Here is a 21,437-nt window from a genome sequence, read left to right on the forward strand (position 1 = left end):
TTCCTGGCTGGCATTCTCTGAGCATGTGTTAAGTGATAAAGTATAGTGGGTGCCTAGGAAAAGATTCAAGCATCCAGATGGCATTTGGATACTTGCAAAGAAAATTGTATATAGATTATAGGGCAATATATATTATAGGGCAGTGAGTTTTAAGCTCATGCCTTGTAGTTATTGATTTTACCCTTCTAAGTGCTTCTGATTCCATGTGTATGAATAATTCAGTACTTCATTCTGGTTAGAGGGGTCAAGCCAGCAAGTTCTCCTGGAATCAAGCATCCATTAACATCTATAGATTTAGGAGAGAAAAGCTCAGGGTAACTGAACTGCTCCAGCCTTCCAGGGAAATAACTTTTCCCACCTAGAAAGCACTTGAAAAGCTTAAGCAGTCCTGAATGCTGCATATAAACCACTCAGTTTAAGGGACCTTATCAGATTGGTCTTTATCTAATGAGCCTTTAACTGATTTAGAAAGCATGTTTGAAAATATATGTAAATGAGTCGTATACCTACATATGAGGAATTCCTGGATTACATTAGAAATTGTAGATGATTTGGCTTAACTTTCTTTTCCTTAAAATAATTGGAAGATAACATACAATTGATAAACATTATATCTAGAGAATTTTCTAGGAAAAGTATTAAAAGACATTTTAGAAGACAATATTAAATCATATTTATCATCATTATCATATCATTTATCAATATTAAATCATACTACATATATAATTAAGGCCTTCTATTAAAGAAATGTATCTCATGTCAGAATATAAAAACATTGAGAATAAGAAGTTAATGCTTTGGATTCAAAGATAATTATCCATTATGCTAGGTGTGGCCTGGCAGCAGGATATAATTTCAGTACCTATTTAGGTTATTTTCTTGTATTTTCACTATAACACTGCATATCACATTCAAATTCAGAGTTATTATTATTGTTGCTATTTTTAATATATTAGCCAGAAATATTAAAAAGTTGTGAACGTTTCAAAAGTATTTGTATCTGCATCTGAAAACACTGATCTAGAGTTGGATTGATAGGTTACAATATTTTCTTCTATTTCTCCTGAAACAGCTTAAGAGTAAAATGAATTTATCCAATGGGAAGAATATTATTGTACTGCAATTTAGTGTTATCACTGCCTTGCTAATGAACATACAGTGATAGAAAATACAACCATTCTAGAAGGAAGAAAGAAGTGGAGATTAGGAAGGGGGAGGGTAGGATTACCCTGCAGGAAGAGAGAGGCGGTGAAAGGTGAGAGATAAAGGAAACAGTCACATACTTGAAAGAGAGTTCTAGATAAGGGAGCTAGGCAGGATAAGGCTTTTAAAAATGGAGACACCAAGATAAAGTTTATTGTAAAATGGAAGAACAAAAGATATCAAGAGAATGCAAGGGTGAAGAAGAGAAAATCAATAGCTCTTAAATATAGAAAGTACCTGGGAAATGAAGATGGAGAGAAGTCCCAGTGCCAGAGGGAACTTCAGAAATGCATGTGCAGCCCTGAGGAACTTGCGTGCATTCACACACGAGCACACGCACACACACACACACACACACACACACGACACACACAACCCTCCAACAACCAGGACAGTAGGAAATTTTCAGAAATGAACATACCCAGTATAGGCATGAAGGACACCTGCTATGTGAGTTAAGATGACTATTTTTTTAAATTGAATTTTAAAGAGTTATGTAATGGAGCAGCCCTTGCGATTCACCTTACGTTATAATCCAAGAAGGAACTGGAAATGAGAGCAAAGAAGACTGTGCGATAAACAGATGTCATTCTGAGGAATATATTCTTTCTGTGATGCAATAGCATTGTGTGTCTAAGAAATTGCATTTTAAGCCCAACATTCAAATACAGATATCTAAGGAAATTGTTCTAGAAACAACTAACCTCTAAATTTGGAAAGAGCGGGGACTGTGTGTTTTATTCATTGCTATAGTAGGTGCTAAATAAGTTGTGTTTAGTGTATAAACGGGTGCGAAAGGTTTTTTGGATGCAAAAATTTAAAAATTTAAAAATTTAAACGACAGTTTATTGCATACCAGAGAATCTTAGCAGCAATCAAGGAAAAAATCAAAGGTCTTGTTCTAATTTGGAAACTCTATTGTGATACTGAAACAACCTCTTGTTATGTGTGTAGTGGTTTGAATGTTGCCAACACTACTTGTTAGGGGTTCTTAAATTTGGCTACTTATTAATCAGTATTAAAAAAAAATACTGATGTCTCCTTAAGAGTTATGATTTAATTGGTCTTCTGTGTGGTCCAGCCATTAGATTTTTTTGTGTGTGTGTGTGTGTGCTTTTTAAAATTAAGGCATAATTGACATACAACATTATATTAGCTTCAGATGTATAACATGATTCAATATTTGTATATATTGCAAAATGATCAATATAAAAAATCTAGTTTAGTAAGATCTCCTCTCTTAGCAATGCCATTAGTATTTCTTAAAAGTTCTCCCTGATCCCCATTTATGATTGTAATGTGTAACCTGGTTTGAGAATTTTTGTGTTAAAGGGATAGTGTTATAAGCTTACAGCTTGAATATTAATCATTAATGTCCATCCTCCTCATTATTAGTTATATTTCCTCAGCATATTTTGTCTTAGGGAACGGAGTTCATATCTTCTCATGTTGCAGAATAGAAATGGGTCTTGGGCGACATTTACACAATTTTTTTCTGTTGCTGTTGGACAGTTTTTGTGATATAATTGGGGCTAATTCATTAGGCTCTAAATTTATCCTAAAGCTTTACCTTAAAATGTTTGATGAGGAGTGTATGAAATAGTGTCTATTTCCTATTAAGAAAAAAGTGGAAAAGTAGGGCTATTTAATTAAAGCATTATAGATCATAGTAAGTATGCTATTGAGACACATTTGTATTAGGTAAAGTAATTTAAAAATTTCCTTTGAATTGTCTCATTTTGAACATATCATGACTAGTGACATTTATAAATTGTATTTTCCACTGAGGACTAAATCACCGTTTGTGGGAATTATGGGGTACAATGGTAGTCATGTCTTTGATTGATCTGTAAGACTCCTACAAATTTTGAATTGGTTAGTATGTTGGCAGATACTTCTAGAGTCTTCCATTTGCTAAAGTGTGAAGGATGAAAAATGTGGGTTGAAAGACTTTGACTTTGGGACTCCCCAGCATGCTTTATCAAATGCCTCTTCCCACGTTCCAGGCATTTTCCGACTTCACTTCGTCCCAGTGTGTGTCTCAACTCTGTTTATACCTGCTCGAGTCTTGGCAGGTGTAGTGTTCATTGCTAATGTCTGTTAAACAAAAATTGGTCACTTTCATGGCTTCTTGCCTTGTAATATGGGTCATAAAAACAGCACCAAAACTACATTAAACAAATAAGCCATTACAAGTCAAAGGAATGAGATATTAATTGGCAGGAACAGAAGTTGCTCTTTTGGGTCAAAGGCCACTTTAATTCAGTGGGGAGTCACCTCATCAGAGCTCCCTGTAATGATAGACCAAGGTATTTTGCAAGTGCTAATGTGACTCATTACATGATGTTTTTTTGACATTTGCACTCTGATCCACAGCTGTGGGATGAGGCCTGTAATAGACCAGTTTCCTCATGAAAGGAACCTTCCCTGGTGTAGGTGAGCCTACCTGTTAAGAGATACAGCAATTTGTAAAGGAGTGTGTCTAATGAATCCTTGTAACTTATAATGTTTCCAGAGACTATTGCCCTTAAAAACGTCCCTGGAATATTGTTCATCTTTGTTAAAAAATTGTCTCTTCAACAAATATTGATTGAGCTGCTAATATGTACTGTTTGACACTGATGAACAAAATAAACTCAGCCCCTACTTTTATGCTGCTTGCATTCTAGCTAAACTCTCAAGGAAAAAGTAGAAATATCTCTGGATTAACAACCACATTTAAACAATAATTTTATGCCCTTAAATCAACTGAAACTATATGATTGTAAACTCTGTGAGGGCAAGTATCTTGTTTGATTTCTTTGTATATGTAAAGCATATAGCACATAGTAGTCACACACAGGCATTCAATAAATGCTTGTTGAATGAATAAGTCATTCCAAATGCTGAGTTGTTGTGAATGAGTTTTTAAAGTTATAAAGTGCTCTACAAATGAGATTATTCTTTCATGATTAACTATATAACTGCTTAATGGTCAACCTACCTAAAGATTCTGTCAATTTGGATGATGGATGAAATATCTCCCCTAATAATTTGACTTACCAAATGTCTTGGGGTCAGTTAATTCGAGTCTATCTGTCAGATGAATCCTTAGAACAGTATTTTTCATTAACAGTGTTTCCTTTTTAATGATAAATGTTGGTTCATTCTCACTTAAGTAACTGCTAGACTACCTACTCTAATGAAATAATATAAAACAATCTTCGGAACATGTAATAATACAAAGCATATTGACACAGCCTCTGTTCACTTAAAAGTATTACATGATGTCACCATTCATTAAAAAAAATAATACTAAATATTTTAAACGTTTTGGGTCACTATCTTTTATTTTTCATCTCCAAGGTTTCTTTAACAACTATTAACCAGACAGAAAGTGGAGGCTGTTATAGCCTCCACAATTACAATCCCTTTCAGGTTACTGCAGGCAAATCCAAGTCAGATGGTGGTGTTGTAACACCACTCTTTTCCTTCAGACCTTTCCTATGCACACCATATTCTCTGTTTGTATATGTGCTATGTTTGCGTGAACTGAGAGCAATTTCATATCACAGATGGTGCTCTGCTCTGCACTTGTGCATGTGTTCACCAAGAAGATTCTAGAAGATGGTGTCTCCCCTGGACTCTCCCACGGCTGTAGCCTCTTCAACCTCCTAAGCATTCTCACCCCCCACTTCCTCCAACACAATCTAAGATAGCTTCTGCTTAAGAATTTTAAGATCCTATTCAGATGATTTTGAATTGTTTCCGAACTTAAAAGATAATTTAGAAGTGCAGACACCACTGACATTGGGTATCTGTCTTTCACTGCAGTCACATCTTTCAGTTAGGAATTTTTGTTTCAAGGAGAAACCAACATAACAACAACAAAACCAGGAGTGAAGTAGAAAGACCCATCCAGAACAGCACAGAATTACAAATGCTCCAACTTTCTTTTGAAGGGCTGGGGAAAATGGGATCAGTCTATCCGTTGTCAGTTTGCATATCCATGGACTAAATATGTCCTATTTTTGTGAGGGAAAGAGAAAAATGAACAGGAGGAATGGCAGTGGGGAAGGACTTCTTCCATACATTCGATTATCTCTGTTTCCCACCAGAAGGCCTCTTATATTAGTATATACCTCAGGCAAATACTACGCCTGAGAGGTGGGTTTTTACGAAGGCCCCTCTTCTTGGAATGTGCTTATCTTTAGGAACAATTCTTGTGATGCCCTGGATGTTTCTCCTGTCCCAACTTATTTCATACTGAATATAGTTCTTCAGTCTGTTCAGTGACTTATGCGACTTTTAAATACATGCTCTGAAATTTGGAACGTTTATACCTTGCCATTGCAAAATACTTAATCTTCTAAATTGCTCTCACATATTTACTTAGATACACAACAACCCGGCAATCCCAACGATGTGGTAAAACACCTTTACTTTTAATTAAAAATGAATCTGACTTTTCGTTTGGCGGTTAGCATTTCCCCCTCTCTTCCTGGAAGGTTTTTTTTTTCTTCTTTATTTTCTTTCTCTCTTTGCACATGTTGATCCTTTTGAAAAATGAATGTTTGCCAAATCTAGTCTGAGTTGGAAGGGAAGGTGGGGGGAGGGTGGATACGAGAAGTTCTGACCAAGAATGCTAGCAACTGATTTCCAGTCTAGAGTTAGGCTCTGTGCCTGGTGAAGCAATTAAATTACAATTACACTGATTGATATTATAAATCAGACTTTGGGAAAATGAGTTTGGGGGACTTGTGACACCTAGACTCATTTTTATTTTTATTTTTCTGTTGGATCTTAGGGGAAAAAGTCAGCACGTGTGGAAGACAAGAATTGTTTCTTCCTCAAGGGTAACCAATTTTTACTTGTAACTCTATGCTGTGCTCTAGAGACAGGAAGCAAATTCATAACCTTGATTATTGCTTCTAAAATGTAGAGAGAAAAACTGTAGTATCCTTTATCTGGGATATGTTTAATACATGCAGAGGAGAAATGGAGAAATTTTTTTGTCTCCAAGTAATTGATTTGGATCTGCACCAATGGCCAAAAAATTCTTAGTTTGGTTTGTACATGAAATCAACAGTTTCAAAAATTTTAGTGGTTTCAACCATTTCTTACTGAAACGGTATTCTTTCACCTCCTTTCAAACTGCCCTACTTCTATTCAATGGATAGCGATGCTATAGACGTTCTCCATGTATGTCAGTATTTGGGTCTGCTACTGTGGTATCCTACCTGGCTATTAATAAAGTATTTTCAGTAGGGCAAATATTCAACAGTGTCATCAAGTTTGCAGTGAGTTTGCATAAGAAAAATTATGCAGACAATAAGATTCCACAAGCCCTTTTGGTATCTTGCCTTCACCAATAAATTGTAGATTTATGAGAAACATGGCTTTGCTTTAGACACTCAGAGGAAATATTTAAAAAGAAATTAAATAAGAAACCGGGTGCCTCTAGGTAGAGTAAAGGAAAAACATTAAAATTTCATAATAGTTTGAGAATTTGCTCGATAAATCTGCAACTGGTATCAGAATGCTATCCCAGACAATGAAAGTACTGTGAGCCCTAAGGTTAAGGGAGAGCTTGTAAGGAAAATTATAGCTGCACAAAAACGTTGTAGACTTCCAAATTTTAAAGGCATTAAACATTAAGGATAAACACCTACTTTGCTCATTTCCCCGGATTAAGTATGGTATTTTAGAAAGGTGTGCACTTTCCCCATTATACCCATCAGATTTTAAAAACACAAATTTCAGTCTGCACGTAGTCATGAAGAATATTTGACTTCTGTTTATTTGCATGGGTCAAGGCAAATCAAAGTACTGAGTACAACTTATGGGAAATATCTAATTTGTAAGTCAGTTTACATTTCAACTGAAATGACTTGAGAGTTGAGAGTCATGACACCATATCTTAGGCTATTTTTATTTCAAATGCACCGAGTTAACAAGAGAAATATGAATACACTTTTCTGCTTAAAATTTTGATGTTTAAAGATCATTATACCTGGGCTATCTCATCACCATTATGGAATTATTATAACTACTGCTTTGGGAGCTAGAATATATTTACTGGTGGTGAATTCTCTACTGTATTTTATTCTAAAGAGATCTGGCTGTCATTAACAAACAACAAATTAACCTCAATTTATGACGCTTCCTTTTATTTTTCAAGAAGTAAGCTTTAATAACTTATAAAAACTAGAAATAATCTCAAATACAGAACGGAGACATCTCATGCTAATTCAGCCACAACCTGAGACTTAATATAGAAGTGTATTAAATGTGTACTATTAAAAGAAAGATCTGAAAGGGTCCTCTATAAAATTGGTGACCAAATTTCCAGTCTGCCGCTTGAAAACTGGCTTTTTCCCCCGCAGAACTTATATGCTCCATGCATCACTGTGCTGTGTCAGATGCGTGCCTATAAAATTGCGAAAATGAAGTCTTTTCTGGTAGCAAAGGGGTTAAGTTCTTTTTGCTTTACCAGTTTCAAATTACAATGAGAAGCCTCTTCTTTCCCAGCAGGGTTGTGCTTACATTACTCTTTAGATCTCCCTTGAAGAGGGCTGGTATATTTGTGTCTGCTGGAGGTGGAATTAACAGTAAGAAGGAGAAAGAGAGTGAAGGGACTTTCAGGAAGGTTTGCAAGTAAATTCAGGAAAACACATTGACTTGAATAGTACAACCTTGAGTCTTGTTTTACACTAAGACGACACAAAAGATGTTAAAGTTATCACCAAGCTGCCGGACAAATATATATTCCAACACCAAGGTGCAGATCAGCATAGATCTGTGATTCAGAAGTCAGGATTTGTCTTGGAAAGAGCTCAAGGGTTGAGAAGAACTCAAGAGCAAGTGAAGATCACTTTGGGAACTACAGTTTATTAGAAGATCAACTTCCGTTCATTCAAATACCAAAGGCCTGATTATCATATATTGATATAGGAATGCATAGGTCATCTGATCAAATAATATTAGCCGTCTTCTGCTCTATCCATGCAGCAAAAACTCTTAACAACTGTGGATAACTGGAAATCTGAGTTTCAGCTTTCTTAGAAATAACTACTCTTGACATATTCCAATATATTAAAAATAAGGCAGGAAAATCAATGAGGATGTGTGTTCAGAAATGTCACTGTCATGAAGAATAGGTAAATTTGTTTTTCAGCTACTGGGGAAATATACCTCCTAAGAACTTAGATTTTTTTGTTTTTGTTTTTGGTAAGAGGACAAGAACGACTAAAAAATATCAACTTTTGCTTTTGGACAAAAATGCATCTGACTGTATTTTTATTTAGGGGTATTGTGGGTTTCCTCTGGAGCTGCTGGGTTCTAGTGGGTTCTGCGAAAGGAAGTTTGGGAGACAATCATGTTCACTCCAGTTTTATTTATAGACGACTACGGAACCACGAAAGACGGGAAATACAGAGGGAAATTCTTTCTATCTTGGGTTTGCCTCACAGACCCAGACCATTTTCACCTGGAAAACAAGCTTCCTCTGCACCTCTCTTTATGCTGGACCTGTACAACGCCATGGCCAGTGAGGAGAACCCCGAGGAGCCGGAGTACTCTGTGAGGGCATCCCTGGCAGCAGAGACCAGGGGAGCCAGGAAGGGCTCCCCAGCCTCTCCCAATGGGTACCCTCGCCGCATCCAGTTGTCTCGAACGACTCCCCTGACCACCCAGAGTCCTCCTCTAGCCAGCCTACATGATGCCAACTTTCTGAATGATGCTGACATGGTCATGAGCTTTGTCAATTTAGGTATGTTGTTCGTTTATTTGTTAATCTATGTTATTGCAAAGTGGACGTTTTCCTAATGGTAAAGTAGCTGCCTGGTAGGTGGTCATGTTTATATACAGTCATTTTCTATAACTCTCCTCTCCAGCTTCTGTTTCCTTTCTTTCATTGACATAAAATAAGATTTTGCCTTAGGCAACAAAGTCATATGTATATATATATATATTTTTTTAACATAAAAAGCTAAAATTAAACACATGGTTTGGGTAAATTTGGGTCTTTTCACATCTTGTTAAAATTTCAACTTTGCTTAAATGTATGAATAAACAGGCAATAGTTAAAAAAAAGGAGCATTTATAAGGATAGCTAAGCTATAGGCAAAATAACAGTCATAGTAATAATAATAATGATGATGATGATGCAAGTATTTACAGATGGAAAAGTAAAAGCGACATTCTGGACCATTTTTTGGTTAGTAATTTAAAAGGCATATAAGTGTAATTTATATGCTATTTAAAAACTCTCATTTTAGTGAGGAAACTACTGTGAAAATATTGATGTGAAATTAATTAAGTTTAAATAATATTGTAAAAGATTACTATCAAAGACTTTCAGGGATAGATTCTGAAATCCTGTGAAAAATATTTTGGAAAAGAAGTTTCAATCTAACATTTTTTAACTGTAATGATTAAAATATATTATACTTCTTTGACTTTTTTCAGAGGCAAGAGAAGTGTAAAACATGCTATGATGCTTTACCTATACAGAACTTTCCTTGTCATTTAAGATAAAAAAATTTCAATTGAAAAATTCTTTAATTAGCAGTATGGTTAGAGAATAATTTTAAAAATTATGTTTGAGTGCTGATACTGACGATACCTAGAAAATTGATATTGACAATATCAAATGATAAGTTAGGGCCCAGTATTTCATCTTGCAATAATATTAAAGAGTCACCACTTTAAAATGATTTTACAGGGGCTGTAATTTTCTTTAAATTTTTTGGTAGTGACTGAAGGTGAAAATTTACTACCTTTAAACATTCACAAAAAAACACATAGAGTGTATTTATTTTTGAAGACAAAACTTAATCAATTTTAATGTTAGAACTTTTAAAACTTTATTTTAAAAGTGCGATCTACTTGGACTTAAAATTGACGTTTTATTACACACCTAATTTAAAACTTCTTCAAATAATATCTCAAAAAATATTCTTTGAAAAGTCAGATAACAACAAATCTTAATAACACATGATGCTTTTATAATACGTGTTGCTTAATATGCCCTGATCATTTGCTCTGAGCAATCCTAGCAGGAAGGATAAGGTGCCTAATAAATCATATGTTTCACGTTACAGGAGACAAAGCTCTCATTATAAGTTTTAGTAAGTCATCATTGGTTGCCTTAATCGGGTGTCATGGGGGCCTTTTCTTCTACATGTAATTAACAGGTTCCTTTGGAACTTTCAAGCCATTAAAATATATCTTAATTCTAAATTAGTTTGCTTTTTCTTCATGAGTGGCATGAAAATGTGACTCATGATATGTTTGAATTTGTAGCAATTTCTCAAGCTTATTCATTAATTTAAGTAAGTTTTAATATTTTCATAGAAAAAATGCAATTTAGCATGATTTACATATTCATAAAATAAATCACTGAAAAAATCAGTTCAGGTCATCTAAAATCCGACAGGAAAGAATGTGTTATGTCATGTACTTTATAAAACAATAGCTCAGTCATGAATCTTTTCTAATAATATATTAAAATTGAATACTTTGATCATTCACAAGAGAGTGTATTTGTTTTTTCAGAAAGGAATGAAGTATGATTTTTGAACCCGTACACCATTGTTTTTTATAAATCTACATAGAATAAGAAAGCCAAAACCAATAAAAAAGAGTTTTATTCAAGGACTTTTAGGACCATTTTTTTTCATTAAAGAATACTTATATTTTTAAATCAATAGACTTTTGATTATTTGTTTGGATTATAATAACAAAGCAGTTTATTAACTATACCATGAAATATAATTATTCATTTTACACTAGAGAAACAATACTGGATATAAGCTTCAGAAAATTTTTATTTATTTATATATTCTTATCATGCTTAACTTGCTGAGTAGTGATTTATCTTCAATAATAGACCGTATTGTTTTCTCCTTATTTAATAATTCCAAACGAAATGTCTCACATGAAATTACTGACAAATTGATTGTGATACTAAGTGAGTTTTTCCTAGTAGTCTCTGAGGAAAATTGACCCACAGTTTTATTTTATTATCTTTAGACTATGCCTTCTAATACGTCCAAAGCTTATAGTCAATCACTACTTAATAAAAAGCTTTAGCTTCTATATTTCTTCCATAATAAAATAGGTCAAAGTATACTTAGAAAAGGTAAGAGTGTAATAGCATTATTAACGGTGCTAAGAATTTCAGTGCTTCTTACTGTAAAATTCATTAACCAATATTATCGGAAACTTTTTTCACTTTCTGTAAGACTCAAGAGGATTTTATTTTATTTTTTTAGTATCTTAAAAGATATGTATATAGTAGAGATTGAGGGCAAATGATCAAATTAGCAAGAGGCGAGGGATTTGTACTGAGGAAGTCACCTGATATTTAAAAATGTGAAAAGAATCTGTTGACATTTCCCATAACAAGTTGAATTATATAAAATGGATCTAGTAGCATCCTTGTTATTAATGCCTGCTGTGTCATTTTCAAGTCAAATAATGGATTTTCTACAATTATCTTGTCATTCAGAAAGACATTTTTTCCAACATAAGTTTTGCTCACCAAGAACAATTAAATTTAATTCAAACTCTGAATCATAATTTAAAAAATATCTATTTTTTAAAATTTCAGATGAGATTAGTTTTATGTTCATAAGCATAAAATAGAGTAGAATTTACTAGAAGAAAAAATAAAATGTGAATAAATTGCCTCAAGGTCAATATAAACAACTAAATATGAAACCAAACACATTATTCTGACTTTTAATTATTTTAGTGATTTGTTCACTTTGAAGAAACAAATATTAATTATTAATTGTGTGAAGAGAAACTTTCTGCCTTATTTTATTCATGACTCTTAGGCCAACTCTTGTCAGTCTCATAGTCTATAGCTTTTACAGATTGACTTCTCTGCTTTCTCCCTAAAACTAATGAATATCAGTGGAATTTTGCTTAGTCAATTCCACACTAGTTAGTAACAAAAATATCTTTCTGGTAAATTTTTTCTTTTTCAAAAATACTAAGGGTTAGTTTATATATCAAATACCTTTGCAAATTAAAAGAATGATTAGGTAAGTTGCCTGCAACATTTAAGCATATCTCTAGTTTACATAAACAAGTAGTGTATTTCTAAGATCTTTTAGTTAGAAACCAATTTGATTACTTGGTGATCATAAAATTAAAATGACATAACATTGTAGATGTTTTAGAGGAAATTACAAAAATCAGTCAACATAGGAAATTCAATTTTGTATTATTCTTTGTCAACATGTATTTCCCTGATAAAGAACTTCGGGTTTATTAATGGGCTTTGATCAGTTGGTTTGGAGTCAAATACTCAGATACAGTTCAAGAATGTATATTCATTCTCAAGCATAAAAGTATAAAAATGTGATGCTTACATTTTTTCATGTTTCATGAGAACATATTTAACATGTTAAGGTATGAAATAGAAAAAAATGCTTAAACCCTTCTCCCCTACTTCCCCAAATCATTAAACTCCCTTGGTATTGAAAGAAAAAAAATTGCTTATGCCCTCAGTTGACAGCTCTGAAAGACATCTTTGATATTTATTGTTGGTTTTGGCTGACTCAAGTGCCCAGTGGAGAGGAATTTATACACAGATCTACCTAAAGATGCCTATCTATGTAGTCTCTCTAACAGGGTTATTAACACTTGTGTAACGTAAACACACCTATAAACACACACACAAATATTTTTTTTGAGGAAAGGGGGATGGGATGGAAGGAAAGATGATCTAAAACCATTATAGTACATATTCATGGATTATGCCTGGAATCACAAACGGTAATACTGGGTAAAACAATCACTCTTTACAACTTTTCACTTTTGAAGAGAAAAGAAGTCACTGAGGGTGTAGACCTTTTTCTCTCTCCTTCATCAACTCTTGGCATTCATGAACGCACCCCAGGGGGATTCTCGTTCTTCTCTAAAGCTATGTCCTTGCTGATTGATGGGCATGGCTGCAGAGATAGTTATAATCATAGTTTAAATAGAAGTTTTTTGCATGTTTGAACGGTCACTCACAAATCGTTAGTTTTAGAAGTTTAATCAGAAGTCATGGCCGGAGAGAAGAAGGTATGATAACACCTGTAGAAGGGCTTGGGGCTGGTCACCCACCATCTCCAGCTCCTTCCCTTTCATTCTTCCATTTTTTCAATATCACCTCTCTCTCTCCTCCCCACCTCCTGCCCCTCCCATTTGTTGGCCTTTCCTCTGTAGTTCTAGGGCCTCTCCAGCTTCAGGCTTTCTTGGCATCCCTCTCCTGACTGCCCCCACCCTTCCTGGGGTCTGCCTTTGGTCCTTGTTTCTTCGTGGCTAAAGGCTTAGATGAGCTGAAAATCAATTCGTCACAGCTCCATCATTGAGGTACAGTCTCCTGTTTTCTCTCTGTTGAGAAGGAAAAGGTTATGATGGGCCCATTGCAGCCTCCACCCATCAGGAGAAAAGCTCCCCAGGGCATCAGAACCTCTCTGGCTGTTGCATCTCCTTTAACTGTTTCTCTACCATGCCTTTCATCTTCGCCTCCTCACCTCTCCCCCAGGATCCCATGGACTGAATTTAATTGTTTTTGCCGTTCTTATTTTATAACAGTATTAAAACTTAAAAGGGGAAATTCAAGGGCAAGTTAAAAAAAAAGGGAAAAACGCACCACTGAACAAAAATAACGCTAATCAAAAATGCGATCTATTTTTGGTTTATAAAACCCATTGGCTAATAGAATTTTTACGGAATACTCGTGGCATATCTGTAAAGAAATGAGGATTTCCTTTGTTAAGTTGAAGAGAGATGTTGAGAGGGCATAAAGAGATCAAGAGTAACGGTTGGAGACAGAGAACAATGAGGATGAGATGGAGAGAGTAAAAGTATTTTTTAAAGCCCTGGAAAGGAGGAAAATGAATGGAATGAGTGTTAGGGGCTGTCTCTGGGCCTCGCAGGTGGAGGCTGTGGGGAAACCCTCTGTCTACCTCATCCTGACACTGCTGCTAGTACCACATCCCCAGCCACATCGGCTCCAGGGGGAAATCCTTTCATCCTTCCAGACTGAAACACCGAAGCGGGGCAAAGAGAAGGGGCGCTCTCAGTGTGTGTGTACAAGGAGCACACAGACGGGCTACTCACATTTACAGTCATAAATAACGTAGTAACTCAGCTTGAAAGAAACATAGGTTAAAGGAAGAGGCTTCCCTGATGCAGAGAGGGGCTGAGATCAGAGGAGCCACTGAAAGGCTGGGAGGGAAACAATGCATCCCTTGTTCTAGGGAATATTTATGAGTGCTTCTTTGCACCTTCAGTTCATATTTTATTGGCTGGGCTGTGGGGTTTCCCCATTTGCTCATCTCTTAAAATAATATCCTTGGCTAAGATATCCTTTAAAATACACCAGTCAGCCCTGACAACTGGCTCATTTATTTGGGGGGAGAAGGAAGCTGTTGTGATGTTGATGTCTAATGGGAATGTTTAAGATCCAGTCATGGAGCTTAAAATATGACAGTGTGATAAAAATCATAGTGGGAGTATTCACCTGCCTTTTTTGGAGATGTTTACAAGAATCTACTTAACTAAGTAGTAACCCCAGGTTTGTACGAGTCTTATCTAAATGGCTGTGATAAAATGATAATCTAATAAGGTAGAAACAAAATCTGTTAAAGTATACAATGTTTAAAACGAGCAAAAAATGTCATTTGTAGATTTGCAAGAAGGTTCTTTAGCAGTTTTGGGAGAAAGGGAAATAACAACAAACCTTCATAACCTAAGAAAGTACATATCTACACTTGGAAGGCAGTGAATTACATGCACATTATACAAAACATAGAAACCCAGACCTTGTGTAACGTTAAATTGTTTGATTGGTATAAAAATGAAACAAAGGTTTAATTATTTTATAATTATTTTATAATTTCTAAGATGATGAAGATCCCTGCCTTTACGATGATGTGTCCTTTCATTTTACTTTTCATAAACAATGGAGTCTTGGGGCTTGCCTTACATAAACAACCCTGCGTTTTAGAAATAAATACATCTAATTATATTATCTCTTACATATTGTGTTTATTTAACTTCTTTCTGGAAGTAAATAACAATTTTATTGTTCTTGTGGTTTAACAGCTTTCCTTAAGTTGCTTGCAATAAAGAAAATAGTTTAAAGAGGTTAGATGCAAATCTCACTTAGATTTTATGCAGGCCTATGAAACATGTCAACATCAAAAGATTTATTAACATTTACAGACCCCTTCAGCTATGCTGTCCTGATAGGAGAAATTCAATATTATTTGTTGCACACAGATTTCCTGTCCTCAGTGAAACTTTGCTATTAGCCTTCCTATAGAGGGAGAGGCAGTCTATTTTCAGAATTCTGAGTCCATGGCGTATTACTGCTCAAACGGCTTTAAGATTTAATTATAAATGAAACCTAATTGCAGAGTAGCATAGAAGAAGCCAGCATGCCTGGATTAGGATCCCATAGTCTACACTTTCTTGCAGGGTGACCTTGGGCAAGTTACATCTCACTGTGCCTCTCATTCCTTGCCTAAGAAGTGCTGCTGATAATAATACCACCTTCCTCCTTGGGCACTGAGAGGATTAAATGAGTTAATCACATACAATTTTAAGAAGAGTATTTGGAACCTAGTGAGACCTCTCGAAATGGCCGTTATTGTTACTGGAATTTCATTTGTAGCCAACATCTGTACCACATTTGCAGGAGCAGCTAAGTAATTCACGGAGCCCAATGTAAAATGGAAACGTGGGGCCACTTGTTTAAGAGTTATCAAGAATTCCAAGATGGTGGCAGCAGGGTATTAGACCCGATGAGGGACCCTCTTGAGTACATATTCGATGACATGTTACACTAGCGGGAATCAAGCCCTATTCATCCTTTTCTTATCCCCAGTGGAAAGAGACAACATGCAAAAAGTGCATCATTTGAGGAGAGTTTAATTAATGTTATAATAGTTCTAATGTTGTAGGTGGGCTTTTCTGGAAAAACTGGAGATAATGCAGAATGTGGAAAAGCAGGGGAGCCTTCTTTCATGACTCCTAGGATGGGACGGGAGCAGCAACAGTTACCAGAAAGCTTAGAGGAGGACTGTAGAGGGAAGGCACGCTGATGGGAACAGTGGCCTTTGTGAGAGCGATGCCAGGCAACCAACCCCTATGGACTCAGCAGGGAGGGAGGTCAAGCAGTAAATACCCAGACCTTACTTTTCTACTGTCTTTCCCATTGGCTGATCTTCACTGAAAGCCAAGGGCCGTGGAGCCCATTGGATCAGCTCCTGAAAAGTCAGCCTCTCCGTGTAGAGAGCTGAGCAGAGAAACAGGGAGAGTGTATATTGAGACATCAACTGAAGATACTGGGGACAAATGCATATTGAATGTTTAGTCAACAGGAGTTCTAGAATCACTTCAATTTCAGTGCAAGTTACTGATAGTTATGTTAATCCTTGTCCTGGTCAATTTATTGCAAAATTTAAGAGATAATCATAATATAGTGTGAGAACTAATTATGTCACAAGTTGGTGAAGTGGCAAAAACAGGCATGGCATGCTGAAAAAAAGTTCTTAAATTGTATCTGGATCAGTAATTTCACATGACATATTAAAACTGTTTTAGAGGAAACTGAAATTAGAAACAAAACCCACAATACAAACAGCAGCCTACCATTGCCAATCACAAAACTCAGTAAAGAAAGCACTAGAATATACGCAGACTCATAGGGCAAATATAAAGTGCAATATGTGTTTTCAATCTCTAGGCCTGTTGCTTCTCAATTCTATGTCATTCTTCCTGAAATGACCTGTGACTGTGTGTTAAAGTTTTGTGAATTCTGAGTGGAACCATATAAAATTCTCCACAGTGCATGTTGCAGGTAAAATTCATTTCAGGAGGAGGCAAATTCGGATGATTGTCTTTCTTCTTTGTTACCTTTCCTCTCCCCTAGCAGAGTTCCTGTGACTCACAGATGCGGAATTTCATGGGGGAGCAGGTGTGTCTGCTGTTTAGTTCTCATAAATAACCAACCTCTAAGCCTTGAGGCCAGAGCCATTCCCCTACCCTTTAATCCCAGAGGAGCTTTGAGTAGAACAGCTTCTTTCCAGTATAAACTGTTCCCCTTCAAAGCTTTGAAGGATGGAAATTTTAACCTGCTTTTACTTCTATAATTATCAAAAGCAGAGGAAGGGTGAGTTCGACTTGGAAATTATGTAGGCTCCTCTGCAAATAACTTTGATGCAGACATTGAAGACTCATTTAGTGAGGAAGAGGTGAAGGTCATCAATTCTATAAGCCTTATGGTTAATATTTTGTAGATGTTTTCTTTGCTCAGAGTGAGGAGGGGTTATTTGGTTCTCTAACCCTCTCAGGAGGGTTTAAGTGTAAGCGTTTTGGAGTCACACTGGTTTGAAAATCAGCTTTGCATTAACACCTGCATATCTTTGAAGAAACTAGTTCACTTCGTGGGACTGTTCCCTCATCTGTAAAGTGGAGATCATAATACAGAATTGTAGTTAGAACTTAATAAGGCAAGGGTATACGTCTTTGAGCCGACATGAGCAAAGGATGCAATTAACAATCCCTATTGCTACTATAATTCCTTCTACTAGAGGATATCCATGCTGTTCTAATGTTTCAGTTGGTGTTCTACGCCCAGTCTACCAGACATTGTCAGATAATTTTCTATCTGAAACTGTGGAACATTATGCACATGACTTTTGCTCCATCCAAAAGAAAATGAACTTAAATTTCAGGGACTCTGTCTTCAAATTTGTCAGTTGATGGGCTCTGCTCCCTCCTTGGGGTGTCCAAGGAAAGGTCAGTTCATGACTGAGCCTTTGGGTAACTGTGGGGCTTCCCTGTGATCACCTGAAGGCAACACTTTCTGTGAGTTGCTGCTGAAAGGTGCTTTTCAGTTACTTTTGGTCCCTTTCCTAGAACGAACCCAACATTCTACTTTAGTTCCAGATATTACCTTGCTTGTTATGGAGAAGGGGAAACTGATGGCAGGACAAAGTGATAATATAGAATTAGAAAACTTGTGGTGGTGAAGGCTGGGCATTCTCTAAAAGACCCTTTTGAAAGACAGGAAGAAAAAATCTTGAGTTCGAAAGCTTATTTTCAGAAGTCAACTTGTGTTTTTCTTTAGTTTTAATTTTGCAAAAAGTTGATTCATGATGAATCAGTTTATTGGTGAATAAACTCCTGAACTCTAAAAGAGGAAAGCCACTCTGTTCAAATAATCATTCAATCCTGGCACTTTTAGTGTTGTCTGTTAATCAGATCATGTTTGAATTTATGATTTTCTAATTTGTAGCTCTTCTCATTACTATTCGTATTATTATTATTATCATTTTGTTTCTATTTCAAACAATTCAGCCTTAAGCATTTTGACTTTCCTAGACTATTTCTTTGGGTGTTTCTTTTGTTTTTCAGATGACAGTCAGATCTTTTTATTAATTTTCCTGAATTGCTTCTTGTTATAATATTTTAAAGCAGGATGGGAATTTATGAGTTTTATCCAAAAAGTCACACAAAAGGCCATACATGAACTGTGGACCTCTTCTGATTACAGGATCCATATTATAAAGTCATCACATAGACTTATGATATTTCCTAATATGTTGAGTGGGAAAATATGGATTTATTGTTTTTTCATTATTTGATAACATGCTAAAGATAAGTCATTACGATGCTCTTTGCTAAAGTTTTCATTGTGGTGAGTGAAGTTCTTAAACTAAAATATGGATTCCAAAATTTATTGATATGTTCAAATCAACAATTAGCATTTTTTTGTTCCATACTGCCATATCAAAAACAGTTAGCATTTTACAGTTATTTACTTGGAGGGAGAATTTATCAGAATTAAGCAAGCTGTTTATCATTGTTTTTTTCTGTGTGTGTATGTGGTACATTTAAAGTATATGACATTGTCACATAATTTTAAATGATAGTATAGTTGTAGCAACAATGACAACAATTAAGTATAATTCCTGTGCTGGGAACTGGACTAAGTGATTTACACGCATTATTTTAGTTAATCTGTGTCTCAGTTTTATGGGTAAATATTTTTCTGTTCCCATTTATTGGTGTGAAAATTGAGACTCATCAGAGGTTAAATAACTAACAAAGGTCACCAACCTGGTAAATGGCAGAATCAGTACTGGGACCACGATCTGTCTGGCTATACATTTTTTTGTTCTTTGTCACTACTCTTTAGCTTAGGTAACCTACTTTTGAAATATATAGACAGCAGTGCAACTTCTAACAACAATAATCATCGTTTTCACTTTTGTACATCACTTCCCAGCACTCAGGGAAGTGGATATGACCCCACAATACACATCTGTGAGCACTGGAGATCTGACAGGTCATTCATTCAGTCATTGGGCAAATGGAACTGACTACCTACTATTGGGTCAGGCACTGTGGAAAGACTCTGCCTGTCCCACTGCCAAGATCACAGGGCAAGAGGAGCCAGGTCCAGGCCCAGAGTTCTTGATTCTTGTGCCAGGATTCTTTTGCTCAGTGTCACCAACTTTCAAGAAATCACACAAAAATTCCAGCACCAAGTAAAAGGAAAAGCACTAATAACCGTTATCTAAAAGAATGTGTTGCTTTGTTGTTGAAATAACCAGGCAGAATTAATCTCTTGTGTGCAGAGAAAATAGTTTTCAAACCTAAATTACTTTAAAGACAATTAAAAAAAAAAGCTTCTTACCAGCAAACAGAACCTGAGGAAGCCTGTTAGTCCAAAAAGCATAAGGCAGAGGTAGAGCCAATCTTCAGCAAAGCTTAGGGACTCTGAAACCTGCTGTGTAGCGGGTAGAACTTTACCAATAGGAAATATTTCCCCTAAAATCACTAGGTGATTTTAGGGGAAATATCTCAAAAGAAGGTTCACATTTTACACTGCATGCTTACTGCATGTTCCAGACCTAAGTGTGGCTTAAACATTCATTATTTATTTGTGCTGTACTTAGGAAATAGGGGTAAAGGTCATACAATTTTTAAACTTTAAGTTATTTGATCTGTCTAAATTTTGACCCCAGACTCTAACTTACTTCTTAATTTGTGTGCTAACAAGCTTGTGTTCAGTGTCTCCTTTGTCCCTGTACACACTGCACATGATGTGGATTCAGGATATAATGAGTCATTGAAGACACATTTTATCATGTAGGGAATAACAGAGAATTCCAAGAATTGGTATACAGACCTCTTGGATACATGTCTTTGAATCTACTCAGGATCCTGAGCATTAGACCATTATTACTTCAACTTGATTGTTGAGAAACATTGACAAATATTTTACCACTGTTTTACTCTTTACCAACAATCTGCTGTGACAATGAAATGAACTTGTACAGCAAAATGTGGATCTAAGTCTCCTGGGGCACCATGCCCCTGACTGGTGTTTACCTGTGAGTTCATATCAACAAACACCAGATCATCACAGTGAAATGATAAAAGAAGCCCTTAAGATTTATAATGATGTCTGCTCTACTGAAATTCACTGTCTTCCACAGCTAACACTTATTTGGTGCTTATAAATTACCAGACAGAGTGCTAATAGCATTTCAAGTGCTAACATTTAATTCCCACAAAATTACCCTATTTTACAGATGAGGAAACTGAGATCCAGAGATGTTAAGGCATTGGTCCGAAGTACTACATCTTGTAAGAGGAGGAACTGGATTCAGAATCTAAGCTGCTCCCTGCTGTACTGTGTTGCCTTTGTAGATGCTGTTGGGAAGACTGTTGGTTGGGACGTGGTTTGAATTCTATCAAGTTCTACATATTTTTCCAACACTTCCCATGTTGGATTTGGAATATTTTTACTTCATTAGTAATGCTTTACGTTTTAGGGGAAAAAAATTTCTAGTGATGAACTTACCAAGAGTGTTATCCCTGGAGTTGGGCTCCTCCAGGCCTTCTTCTGAACTGGGATGTTTTGGCCTTCTGAAGGAGGCAAATCCTCATAATACTCACAAGGCAGAGGGAGGCAAGCATTTTGAAGACACCGGTGATACTGACCTTTGTGCCATGCAACCAGCTGGCCAGTAATGAGGAATGGAAAGGGGATTTGTGTTGATTCCCACCTTCCAAAGACAGACTTGGGATGAACAGGAGTAACGTTTGGCAAACTAGAAAAGAGGTAGAATTTCAAAGTTCCAAACAGTAACAGGCCTCAAAAACAATGGTTGGAGGTTGGAATAAAAAATCGTGAGTTCATTTGGATGTTGGAAAACTATCAAAGTGCT

The 21,437-nt window shown here is 35.9% G+C and overlaps 1 protein-coding gene across 3 annotated transcripts in view; it reads left to right on the forward strand.

Annotated features, from left to right (window-relative positions):
- The first annotated feature begins 7,951 nt into the window (after positions 1 to 7,951).
- BMP5 (bone morphogenetic protein 5) overlaps positions 7,952 to 21,437 on the forward strand; it is a 119,545-nt gene continuing 106,059 nt past the window's right edge. For 2 of the 3 annotated variants that reach the window (XM_065886481.1, XM_065886483.1), the window contains exon 1: positions 8,464 to 8,953. In XM_065886481.1, coding sequence (XP_065742553.1) covers positions 8,464 to 8,953 — 490 coding nt within the window. Of the gene's footprint in view, positions 8,954 to 21,437 lie in introns of all 3 variants that reach the window. The other variant, XM_065886482.1, reaches the window with a different exon arrangement.

This window comes from Phocoena phocoena, chromosome 10 (assembly GCF_963924675.1).
Source record: "Phocoena phocoena chromosome 10, mPhoPho1.1, whole genome shotgun sequence".
NCBI lineage: Eukaryota > Metazoa > Chordata > Mammalia > Artiodactyla > Phocoenidae > Phocoena > Phocoena phocoena.